Below are 13149 nucleotides of genomic sequence, written 5' to 3'. Positions count from 1 at the left end.
GGGCAGTGAGAATGCAACATGGGGAGCATTGCTTTACAATCATCACAATAGTGTGTGCATGGCGTGCTCTCACTGACAGTAACATCCTCGTTTAGATTGGGTCATTCTGTTTCCATGGCAACCGAGTGGAGTGTCAGCATGCAGGCAGTGTGCCGTAGTGTCTGAGTGGGCACTGTGAGGTGTGGGGAGGAGCCAGTTCCCCCACTGCAGCATTCGAAGAGAGGAAATTCTCTCTCTCTCTCTCTCTCTCTCTCTCTCTCTCTGTTTCTCTCATGCACACATACAAACATGCAAACATCCTCCTTACCGCAATCAAAGCCCCTCCGGACCAAGTGTGCACCCCCTTCCTTTACCCCACTAAGGAATCCTCTGCGTCTTAACCAACCAGTGATTTGTCCATCTCTGTAGAAATCCAAAGTCAAAATGTCTTCTAAGCTACCTTCAGGCAAACCCACATCCCCTTTCAGAAAGAGAGGCAGTCTGCAGTACACAGCCAGTGGAGGTAAGTGTTGTCAAAGAACAATATGGTTGTATAAAAGTGTGTGTATGCTTGTGTGTATTAGGAGGGCAGTAGAAAATGTATGCAAATGGTACGTAGGTGTAAGAACATACGATATGGTTAACATCATTACATTTAGCAATTTAAAAAATATTTCAGCATAGTTTCATATTATCCAGATACCTTCTAATATATGGCATTCAAATTTCCAGGAGAGTTACACTTATCCAGCATCTGCACAGTGTAGAATGAAAACTTTCATACCTGTTGATGTGAGGGAAAATAAATTATAATCTCTCTTTCTCTTGTTAAACACTATGAGTCTCTTTTGACATACAGATGTGCTGAATTTATGAAGTAGATGGGGTTGTCTTGCAAAATGTTTGTCTTTTCTAACAAAGCATTTATTTAAATGGAAAAAACTGGGTAGGCTATTAGTTCCTGGACTTGTCTTTGATATTTCTCTGATGAAGTTATACGCATTACAGGACTAAGCTGACTGTGTTTCAGACCACAATGCATTAGGAACCTCATTCTGAATACATTCATTCAGATAATGTCTCTGATTTTGCAATGAACCCAGACAAGAGAAATCAAACATGCTCCAGTTACAGCATTGGGGTGTCTAGACCACATCCATAAAATACATAAAACAGAAGGTCTGTGGCTAAGCCAGCATTGCGTAAGGATTACATAAAATCCAATCCAAAAACCACTTCACACCTCTCCCACAGTAAAACTGTGTTTCATTCCTCCACCAGCAACACAAACATGTTTAGTTAGACATTAATGACCAACTGGCTGTACATTATTGTGCTACCTGTGTACTTCAAATATTAATTTGAGTGAAAATGTATTTAAAAAAGTAAAAAATCTTTCATTTATTTATTTGGTCGAGTTTGTTTTGCAATAATGACCAGTTACTTGTACATATTTCTGCAACCTGGTCTTGTTACTATACCTATATTTCTGCAAAATTATTTTTACATGCTTTGTTGTATGTATTGCAGCAGTTTCCTGGTTAAATGAACACAGGAGTCGCTACAACATATTTTATTCCCTTTCACACAAATCAGATTTTCAGCTTATAAACACATACTTTACACCCTGTTCGTTACACAATGCTATCTTATGACATCAAATCACTTTTACTATAACATTTAACCTGTAAGGTAAACCATTTGCATTATATAATCACCTACAAGCTTGTTCAGATAAAATCTAATTGTGTGTTAGCTCAGCTGAATGAGTGTTGCACTTGCAATGCAAAATACTAGGCTATGAGTCCTGGAGAGCACGTGAGTCAGCACGTGAGTAGAAGGTCTCATAGAAGCACCACAAAATTATGTGGTTTAACAATTGCATTTTCCATCTTACATTTGCTTTTTATGACACTGCTGGTTAGGTTTTGGTTTAAGGTTCAGGGTAGACCTTAGGGTTACTCTTAAGAACAGTAACCTGAAAAAACTAATCTGTTTTTTATCTCACATTTGTTTAATGACACTATCAATTAGGTTAGGGTCTGGTCCAGTCAGTGGACATTTAACCTCGGAACTGCCCCAAAACGTGTTAACAAATCACGTAATATGGTCAACGCTGCGATTGACCAATAAGAATTAAATATTCCACAGAGATGTGTAGTGTATATATCAATATTTCTTAGAAAATATACATCCAGAACCTGAAACAGTGTTATGGAAAGTGAGTGCGAAACAAGACAGTGATAAATGTTGTGAGCCTCATTTGTCATGTGCTGGCATCATTTCTGTTGCCTGCGGCATGAATAATCTGCCGACAGCATCTTCACTTAAGAAATGGAGTAATTATCTGAGCAAAGAGACTTAGCAGGTGGCACATTGCTGCTTTCATTCTGAGAATACAAAATAAAAGTGAATCAGTGTAGATTTTGACAAGTACAGTTATGCTCATATTGATAATAATGTTCAGGCTGGAAGCACAAAAGTGCTCTCTCTTTCTCTCTTTTATGTATACATGTTTGTTTTTCTATCATGGGAGAGACTTTTTATTGACTTCTATTATTTTATACTGAGACTGTGGTTGCCCCCTTTTTTTTTTTACAGTACGTGTACCCAGAAAGTACTGAGAAATATTAGGTAACTACATGTACTTAAAATGAGTTAAGTGGTGGCATAGTGGGCACAAAACTGGCAAAGAACTGGTAAGCAGAAGGCTGTTGGTTCGATCCCCACTGCCACCAACATTGTGTCCTTGAGCAAGGCACTTAACTCCAGGTTGCAAGGGGATTGACTTTGGATAAAAGTGCCTGCCAAATGTAAATATTGGGGTTAGGTTTAGGGTTAGTACCTAATAATTTTTGTAATTATGTAGGATGTAAATGTAGACCAGTACTGTAAAATAAATTTCTACAGAGACTGTCCTACATTTGCATACTATATCATTACAACAGCTACAGTAATTAATAGGAACTAAACCTAACCTCAACCAATTTTAAGTACATGTAGTTACCTGTTACTCATTACTTTCTTGGGTAAGTACACTGCAAGTATACTGAAAGTAGACATACTGTAAAATAAAGTGCAACCAATATTTTCTTTGTCCTAACACTCCCAAACCTATAATGCGAGATTAAACTTAACAAGTTTTTTCTCGAAACACAACGACTTTATTCTCGAAATTTAACGAGTTTAATCTCGCATTAGGCCTATAATGACTTTATTCTTGAGATGGCTTTATTTTTTTTTTATTATTGCTTGGCCCTAATCCTCTTCCGTAGCATGCAGTTGCTTTGATTGCAGAAAGTAATAAAATGACTCGTTTATGTTTGGGTCTAAGCATTTTCTTGGTAAATTTAAATTAGTTAAATTACTGGGATTTCTACGATTGTTATGAATGAGGCAGCGAAGGCAGACGAGGAGATGCGGTTCCAAATGCAGTTCTGCATCAACTTTTATTGATAACAAAACAAGGCAGGTCCACGGAAAATACGGGAACAAATGAAAAGCCCTCAATGAGGAAATAAACACAAGACTGAGGAAAAACACTGGCAGGGGAAACATTCCAGGCTAACAACAACAACATTCAACGATAGACAAGGACTGAACCAAAAACCAGGGTATAAATACATGAACAAGGGACAAAGGGGCCAATGAACAAACAGAACTCAAAACAAGATAACGAGATGACAAACAGAAGCAAATGGCAAACTAATGAGGACAGGTGAAAACAATGACAGAAAACTATGGAATAACAAAAGGGACAAAAATGGAAAACAAAGGGGCAACGGTAAAACAAGACAAGGTCATACATAACAACGATATGGTCATCCATCCATCCATCCATCGTCAACCGCTTATCCTGTGTACAGGGTCGCAGGGGGCTGGAGCCTATCCCAGCTAACATTGGGCGAAAGGCAGGGGACACCCTGGACAGGTCGCCAGTCCATCGCAGGGCCACACATAGACAGACATACACTCACACTCACCTCCACATCCACACCTAGGGCAATTTTTTTTTGGAGACACCAATTAACCTAACCTGCATGTCTTTTGGATGGTGGGAGGAAGCCGGAGTACCCGGAGAGAACCCACACAGACACGGGGAGAACATGCAAACTCCACACAGAAAGGCCGGGGCAACCAGGGTTTGAACCCACGACCTTCTTGCTGTGAGGCAACAGTGCTAACCGCTGCACCACCGTGCCGCCCCGATATGGTCATATTTAATTAAAATAAATTATGAGATGTATAATGACAGTTTTTAAATATTTATTGTTACTTAGTACTCTCAAAGACATTATTGGTGAAGCAAAAACGTGTGTGAAAAACACTTTGGTGTGAAGTGAAGTCACTTCATAGACTTCACTGTATTCTACTGCTATCAATTCCCCCAGAATATATTTTAACTTTTTGCAGCATTATGGAAAAATTAAATGTAGGCCCAACAGGAATCTCTGCACAACACCCCACATATTCAAGGCCTTTAACAACACAGCTTTTTTCCCAATAATAATAATAATAATAATAATAATAAAAATGATCACAGTCAATGAGCAACAATATTTCTCACTGTTAGATTTATAACCTCTACCTGATGACAGTGTGTTTGGCATGAGTCACTAACTTCAGTACAGAGTGTCGCTTACGACTCTGCCTGTGTCAAATTATGGCCACTCAAATGTTTCATAACCTTCCTGACTTTTTCCCTGAAATGTTAACTTAAGGGGTGGACAACATAAAGCCGACCTGATTGGTCCTCCTTAAACTCTCTTCAAAGGGGGCATAGATCAGTGCCCAACCAAAAGCAAGTGTGCCGTAATCATCCTTTGGTAACAATCACTCTGAAAATATCTGTGCTCCTCTTTATAATGTTAAGAGCAGAATTTAGAACCTGGTCTTAGAGATCTGCTGTCCAAACCACACCAAGAGGTTTAAAGTGAACTTTGGCTTCTGTGGCAGCTTCACAGTTGTGTGGAAGAGGAGGGATTTTCCCTCTTTCACTGACTCACACTGAGCCACTGTTCTGATGTATAGCTGTTTTATCGAGTCCCAGGGTCTTCACCCATGAGGTAGGAAGTTTATGGATTAAAAATGACCCTTGTGTTTATATCTGATGTTAGAGTCATAATATGGGGCGCTTCAGATTTTGTGGATTTAGATAAGATTTTGTGATTGTCCACCAGATGGAACTATCAAGTAATTTTCCCCAAAAAAGATATACTTGCCATACAAAATTCATCACACAAAATGTCACATACAGTATTTACAACATTTCGGTTACAGGCAGTTCCAAAGACCAGTGCTTGTTATATCAGTAGAATTGTCTGTTACTCAAAATCTACAAAGTGCATAATATTTAAAGAAATAAAAAAATAAGTAAATAAAAGACCATTATTGAAACTCTTGAAGCTGTGGAGAAACCTTACAATTATTTATATTTTAAGCATTTACTACATGCTGTAAAGCATTTCGGCAGACTACTGAGCTTCAATCTCTGGAACAAATAAAAGCAAGTGGTCTCCAAAGGCACACAAAAACCTCATCAGCTCAATCTTTCTCTCTTTCGCTCTAATGTCTTCATCAAAGCGTATTTCCCTTTAAGAGGAGTGAGGTTCAGGGATGCTTTTGTTCCTTTTGATTAAAGAGCTTTAGATGATCAGAAATAACTCTCAAAGCCATATAGATAAACTAGTTGAATAATTTATACTGTATTAAGGAAAAGCAAAGTGTTACACACTTCTTGTGTCATGTCGGATTTGCAAAGCAGTAAAACTCAAATCAATATATACAGATAATGTCACAGTGCAAAGTGATGGCATAATAGCTCAAGTAGAGATAAATCCTTAATCTTGACAACTATTTGAACAGGGCAGATCTCTTAGTACTAAATTGTACACTGCAAAAATTAATTAATCAAAAATCTTTTTTTAGCTCTGTTCTCTTATATTCTTAAACAGATAATTCATGCAAAAATGCTAAATTCATCATCATTTATTTATTCTGATTTTGTTCCAAATCTGTTGGAACACTGACTTTCTTTTGTGTAACACAAAAGCAGATGTTAGAGATTGACAACTTCAGTCACCATTCTCTTTTTCATACAATAAAAGTGAAATGTGGCCGAAGCTGCCAGTCCCTAACATTCGGCTAAAATTTTAACACTGCAAAAAAAAATTCTTAATCAGTATTTATGCTATTTGTCCAGTAATAATATTCAGAATCCTTAAAAAAAGAATTTCTTTTAGAAGCAAAATAATTAGTTTATTATAATAACTTGTCAAATAAGCATCACTGAATTTTGTTCGATTTATGCATGAAACAAGAAAAAATATTTGCCAATAAAGTGAGAAAAAAGAATTGAGATCCTCTGAAAACAAGTTATAAATAAATAGTCCACCCCAAAAATAAAAATGTTGTCGGTTAAGTTAGGGACTGAGAATCACTGTTCACTTCAATGATATCTTTTGTTCCAGACAATGAAAGTAAATAGTGACTGAGGCTGTCAGTCACAAACATTCTGCCTAACATTTCCTTTTAAGTTGCATGGAAGAAAGAAAGTAATATGGTTTTAGAATGATATGCGAGTGAGTAAATTACGACAGAATTTTTGGGTGAATTAACTTTTTAATATCTTATCTAATTATATAATATTTATGCCTTAATATTTTGCTTTTCAGGTAAATATATAATGACGTTTAGATATCTTTCAAAAAATACTGATAAAGAAAATTATTATTTACAGTGAACAATCATAGTTTCTTATTACATGTAACTTGCCTATTGTTGATAAAAAAGCTCTATTTCTGCTTCAGAAGGAGCCTTTCTTTCTACACATCCCCTTTCTCAAAACACATCCTCCAGCATATTCGCATTAACTGCTGTCATCCAACACCTCACTTTCACAGGGGTGAAGGACAAGGGGGGTGTAGAGAGACTGTGTCAAGGCTCCTTCTGTCATGGGTACAGCACTGATGCTGTTCAGCTTCCCCTGCCCCTGAAATGGGTGGTACAGTCCATCCATGTGTCAGGGATATTTAAATGAGAGGGGGGTGACAGTGGCTAGCCCAGACGGCTGGCAGGAACCAGGAATAGGAGGGAGGGAAGTGTGGATGCTTCAGCTTCATCAGCTGTGTTTACTGTATGTATGTGGGACAGATTCAATCACAAGAGCATGTGTGTGTATGTGTGAGAGAGAAAGAGAAGGAATGAGCTACATGTTTTGCTCGATATTGTGTGTTGTTTTAAAAAGTGTAGCTTTGTTATTGCTCTACAGTATATTCTCTCTCTTTCTCTGTCCATCTATCTTTAATTTTCTCTCTCTTATCTCTCTGACCTATTTTGAGAGAATAACAGCAGTAGTTTGCACATATCTTCCAGGTCATGTTAGTGCATGCAGAACAACATTTATTCCTCTGTCCTATTCTCTCTTTCCCTCTTACCCCTCAGCTGTGTTGCTGTCAGCTCATGTTTTTCCACTGGGAGTCATGCACAAGTGTGTGTGTGTGTGTGTGTGTGTGTGTGTGTGTGTGTGTGTGTGTGTGTGTGTGTGTGTGTGTGTGTGTGTGTGTGTGTGTGTGTGTGTGTGTGTGTGTGCATGCTTGCGTGTGTGTGTCTGAAAGATGTGGTGTAGTGTCTATTGATAGTACTCAGTATTGTCCTGTTTTTGAAGACGTTGTGGTCAGTGTTGAGTAGCACTGTGTTTCACAGATGATTGCTGACAGATGTATAGATGTGAAATAGATACATCATCCTTAGTATAGCACAGTTTTGCTCAGGATTCCATGAAGTATATAGAGTTAGTATCTCTTTCAGCTACTTGAATAATTTTAGATTGAAGTCAGAGATTGTTAAGTAAGACCTTTCCTTGATATGTTTCCTGCCTGTACACTGTATTAAATGGTTTTACTCAGACTAATCAAACTGATTTTAGGTTATTAGATTAGACCGCAAAAGTAATTTTTAAGGGTTAGATGAAGAAAATGTTACATACATGTTACCAGTTTAACGGTGTATATGTTATTTGGTAGAAGAACATACTGCAAATGGCAGAAAATCAGTTCTCATATTTGAGATACTTGATTCTACACTGTAACTATTACTGTTTTGTCGTCTATTTGGTGCAGCATCTGGTCTGACACTTTGAGGGCCATTACAGTGCAAGTTTAGCATTGCCTATTGTAAGGCCTATTGTAAAATGTGTAAAAACCTATGGGGTCAACAGATGTATTGTAATACTGTAGATGTATTTTAGTCATTCAAACACCTGTGGCTGAAACTTGAAAAATGCTGCCTTTGTTGGCAGCTCTGCTATAAAGATGGGCTTAACCAGCATGCAATTTCCAATCTGGCCTTGGCTGATTTTTGTGCTGGTTTGGTGCCGGTCTAGCTGGTTGACACCATAGCCGTGCTTTTCACTAACAAAACCTAACTGGTGAAGCTGGTTGATCAGCATAGTCTTTTTGAAGAAGTTGGTTAAGGTAATTTAATAGCATGGTGGGCACACAGCATCCCAGTATACCAAAACACAACATAAGCTGGTGACCAGCAATGCTGGTCTTTTCAGCAGGGAGTATACAGAGGTAGGAAGCATCAGTGCATGTCCGAATCCAATTTTTGTGTAACATTCATCTGATTGGATTCTGAAAGCAGTATCAATGTATCATTTACTACCTATGATATTGCACAATCCTGGAAATGTGGTTTTGTTTGTATAAAGGATAAAGATGGCATCCGATTGAACTGTTGAGAGTAATAAGTTAATGAATGGAATTAACTCAATTTACAATTCAGTCCCAACCAAAACATAAGCATTTTACCCATTAAATATTCACTTGGATATTGTAGTGTATTGAGTAGAATGCACTTAGAGTAAACTCAGGAATAAGTACTGCTTGGCCACTCTGGGTTAGAGTTCGGTTGGCCAGCGAGTTGTCTAATAAGAATAGACATGTATATACATTCTGTTTGTACACAGTAAAAAGAAAGAAGAATTGCCCATCGTTGTCTTGACTCTGATTTCTATCATATTAATAGACAAATACAACAATTGGCGACGAGGATTTTTGATTATCATATGAAGCGCTGTCTCCTAGTTTTTTTTCGGATGGGCGTTTTTTTTTTCTGGGAGAAGTGATAAAAAGAGATCCAGCCTCACTGAGATTGAGAGTTAGATTCAACACAAAATAGTAAGTGAAGCAAGAAAGATGTCAGGATATATCGGAAAGATTGATGCATTTGAAAATGCTACGGATGATTGGACTTTGTACTGTGAAAGAATCGAGCAGTATTTCAAAGCTAATGACATTAATGATGAAAAGCGGGTGTCAGTGTTGTTGAGTGCGATAGGAGGGAAAGCTTATGCTCTGCTGAGAAGCCTCACTGCTCCCACAAAGCCTGCTGATCTTAGTTTTAACCACATTGTGAAGATAATGCAAGAGCATTTAGCACCAAAACCGCTGCTCATTGCAGAACGATTCAGATTTCATAAACGGAATCAGATTGACGGAGAGTCAATTGCAGTTTATGTGTCTGAATTAAAGAAATTGTCTGAACACTGTCAGTTTGGTGACGGACTAAATGACGCGCTGAGAGATCGTCTAGTCTGTGGCATTTCACAAGAGAGTATACAGAAGAGATTGCTCTCCGAGGCAGATTTAACATTCAAACGTGCAGTTGAAATTTCTGTCGCCATGGAAACGGCTGCCAGAGACGCAGTAGAGCTGAGATCAGGAGTGAAAATGTCTGTAAACAAGATTAACACTGCAAGTAAACCTAAAAGAACAATGCAAAAAGTTGAACTGTGTTACCGTTGTGACAGGGGTGGACACAAAGCAAATCAGTGCAGATTCAAAACTGAAATGTGCAGAAAATGTCGGCATGTCGGTCTAATGTACCATACATTGAAAAATAGAGACAGTACAAGGCTCAGAAAAAGAAAAGTAGGAATGTGCATATTGTTGCTCAAAACTCAGATGAAGAAAGTGACACTGGGTTGGCAAACTTAGAAATCTACAGTCTGAAAAGTGACTTAAAACAAGCAATATGGCTTACACCTCAAGTGAATGGACAGACAATCAGAATGGAATTGGATACAGGCTCCGCTGTATCAGTGATGTCACAGCACGAGTTTGAAAAACATTTCAAAACAACTAAATTAAAGCCATCGCCTGTTAAACTGAAAACATATACTGGTGAGCCCATAATCCCTCTTGGGGTGATGCCTGTGACTGTAAAGTACAATGATCAACAGAGTGAATTAGATCTGTACATAGTACGAACAGAGGGACCAGCACTTTGGGGACGTGACTGGTTGAGAAAGTTGCAGCTGGACTGGAAATCCATAAAAAGTCTGCAAGTCACAGTTCCTACATCTACGTGCACCCAAATGAAACTGAAAGAAGTGCTGAATGGGGCTGTAGCTGTGTTTCAGTCGGGAATAGGAACTCTTAAGCATATAAAAGGGAAGATAACCCTGAATGAGAACGCAGTACCCAAGTTTCACAAGGCGCAGCCTGTTCCCTATGCTATTCGCCAGAAAGTGGAAAATGAGCTGGATCGGTTGGAAGCTGAAGGAATACTTTCAAAGGTTGACTGGAGTCCCTGGGCAACTCCAGTGGTTCCTGTTGCCAAGAAAGATGGAACTGTTAGACTTTGCGGGGATTTTAAAGTCTCAGTCAACCCTGAATTGCAGGCAGAACAATATCCACTACCAAGAATAGAGGATATTTTTTGCTACACTTGCAGGTGGACAGCTCTTTAGTAAAATAGACTTGGCGGAAGCATATTTACAGATGGAAATGGAGGAGGACTCAAAAGTGTTCTTGACTATCAATACTCTCAAGGGCTTGTATCGCTATAACAGGCTTGTTTTCGGCGTCGCCTCAGCACCAGCCTTGTGGCAAAGGGCTATGGATCAGGTACTTCAGGGTTGCCCTGGTACCCAATGTTACCTCGATGACATCATCGTCACAGGTGACAGTGACAGTACTCACTTGGAGAACTTAGCACGGGTTTTAAAGAGATTGGAAGAGTATGGGCTGCGAGCAAGGCGTGACAAGTGTGAGTTTTTCAAGGACACCATCAAGTATTGTGGACACAAAATTGATGTGAATGGTCTGCACAAGTGTCACGACAAGCTAAGAGCTGTTGCAGAGGCTCCAGAACCGGAAGATGTCTCGCAATTGAGGTCCTTCCTTGGATTTGTCAATTACTACAACAGGTTTTTGTCAAATCTGGCTACTGTTCTCCATCCTCTACATGCCCTGTTACAAGCAGGAAAGAAATGGACGTGGACAAAGCAATGCAGGGAAGCTTTTCAGGAAGCAAAGAAACTAGTGATGTCAGATACAGTTCTGACTCACTATGACCCACACAAGCCACTAAAGTTGGCATGCGATGCCTCACCATACGGCATAGGGGCGGTGCTGTCTCATGTAATGGGTGATGGAACAGAGCGCCCCATAGCTTTCGCATCACGCTCCCTCAGTGCTGCAGAGAAAAACTATGCACAGATTGATAGGGAAGCTTTGAGCCTGGTATGGGGTGTAAAACGATTCAATCAGTATCTGTATGGAAACAACTTTACCTTGGTTACTGACCATCAGCCGTTGGTTTCCATCTTCAATCCTCAGAAAGGAGCTCCACTGACAGCAGCAGCAGGATGCAAAGGTGGGCGTTGTTTCTTGGAGGACATAGATATCAGATTGAATTCAAAAGAACACACAGACATGCTAATGCTGATGGGCTATCACGTCTACCATTGGATGGGTGTGATTCAAAGACAAAGAACGTAAGCACACCTTTGGACGTTTTTACAATGGCTCAGCTTGAAAGTTCTCCTGTTACAGACGAAATGATTCGGCGAGAAACCAGGAGAGATCCTGCACTGTCTCAGGTATATTTAGCTATACAGTCTGGCTGGAATGAACAGCAGAAGATTCGTTTCACACAATTCTATCAGCGCCGTGATGAACTAGCTCTGGATGGTGGTTGCATCATGTGGGGATTAAGAATTGTTGTACCTCCTAAGTTGAGAACTCGAGTTTTGGAGGAGCTTCATGTTGGGCATCTAGGAGTGGTAAAGATGAAATCACTTGCTAGAAGTTTTGTATGGTGGCCTGGAATAGATCAGCAGATCGAGCAGCTCGCCATGCATTGTTCAGGATGTCAACATGTGCAAAAGTTGCCAAAGACTGCACCACTACATCCTTGGGAGTGGCCTGCTTTACCGTGGCAAAGGATCCATGTTGACTTTGCGGGTCCTTTCATGGGCACCACATTTCTGGTTGTGGTCGATGCGTGTTCAAAGTGGCCAGAAGTGTTCAGTATGACCTCCACAACCGCCTCTCAAACGGTGACGGTTCTGAGAGAACTTTTTGCAAGGACTGGTGTACCAGAACAGCTGGTGAGTGACAATGGTCCCCAGTTTATATCTGAGGAGTTCCAGATCTTCTTAAAGAACAATGGAATCAAACATGTGACCTCAGCACCCTACCACCCAGCTACAAATGGCTTAGCTGAGAGATTTGTGCAAAGCTTGAAAAATGCACTACGGGCCATGACATGTGAAAAGATCACACTGAACCAGAAACTACACAATTTCTTGTTTGCATATCGAAATGCAACTCACATCACCACAAATTGTACACCTGCCGTGTTGTTCCTGGGTAGACCCTTACGTTCAAGGTTGGATTTGTTGAAACCCAGTTTAAGGAGAGCTGTACACGACAGACAAATGAAGCAATCACAAGGAGGAGGAAAAACGAGAGAGTTGGAAATAGGAGATCGTGTGCTTGCTAGGAACTACAGAGGAGTTCATAAATGGACACCTGCAAAAGTCAAAGAAAGAACAGGACCACACTCATATACAGTGGAGATTGCACCAGATACTGTCTGGAGACGACACATTGATCAGTTGAGAAGAGCAAATGTTCCTCTGGAGAGTGTCCCCGCGAGTGTTCCATGCACCACTACTGATACTGTTTCTAGTGGAAGTGATGCAACAACACTTCAAGATGGCACTGTATCTTCCAGTGAAGTGCCACAAGCACTAATTCCAACCTGTATAGAGAAACGTTACCCTACCCGGGTACGAAAACCACCAAACCGTCTGGATTTTTGAACTATAATCATACAGTTGCATAAGTTGTTCCTTTTTGTAAAAAAACTAATGTT

General features: G+C 39.7%; 1 protein-coding gene across 5 annotated transcripts in view; it reads left to right on the top strand.

Annotated features, from left to right (window-relative positions):
• The first annotated feature begins 279 nt into the window (after window positions 1-279).
• Window positions 280-13149, top strand: part of LOC127630943 (AMP deaminase 2-like) — a 31220-nt gene continuing 18350 nt past the window's right edge. For 2 of the 5 annotated variants that reach the window (XM_052108840.1, XM_052108838.1), the window contains exon 1: window positions 280-502. In XM_052108840.1, coding sequence (XP_051964800.1) covers window positions 424-502 — 79 coding nt within the window. In that variant the 5' untranslated portion in view covers window positions 280-423. Of the gene's footprint in view, window positions 503-4806; window positions 5046-6995; window positions 7123-13149 lie in introns of those variants that run through there. The other 3 variants (XM_052108842.1, XM_052108843.1, XM_052108841.1) reach the window with 3 other exon arrangements.

Source organism: Xyrauchen texanus, chromosome 37 (assembly GCF_025860055.1).
Source record: "Xyrauchen texanus isolate HMW12.3.18 chromosome 37, RBS_HiC_50CHRs, whole genome shotgun sequence".
In the NCBI taxonomy this organism is placed as follows: domain Eukaryota; kingdom Metazoa; phylum Chordata; class Actinopteri; order Cypriniformes; family Catostomidae; genus Xyrauchen; species Xyrauchen texanus.
The sequence above is the reverse complement of the archived record's forward strand: the minus strand, read 5'-3'. Positions and strand labels throughout refer to the sequence as shown.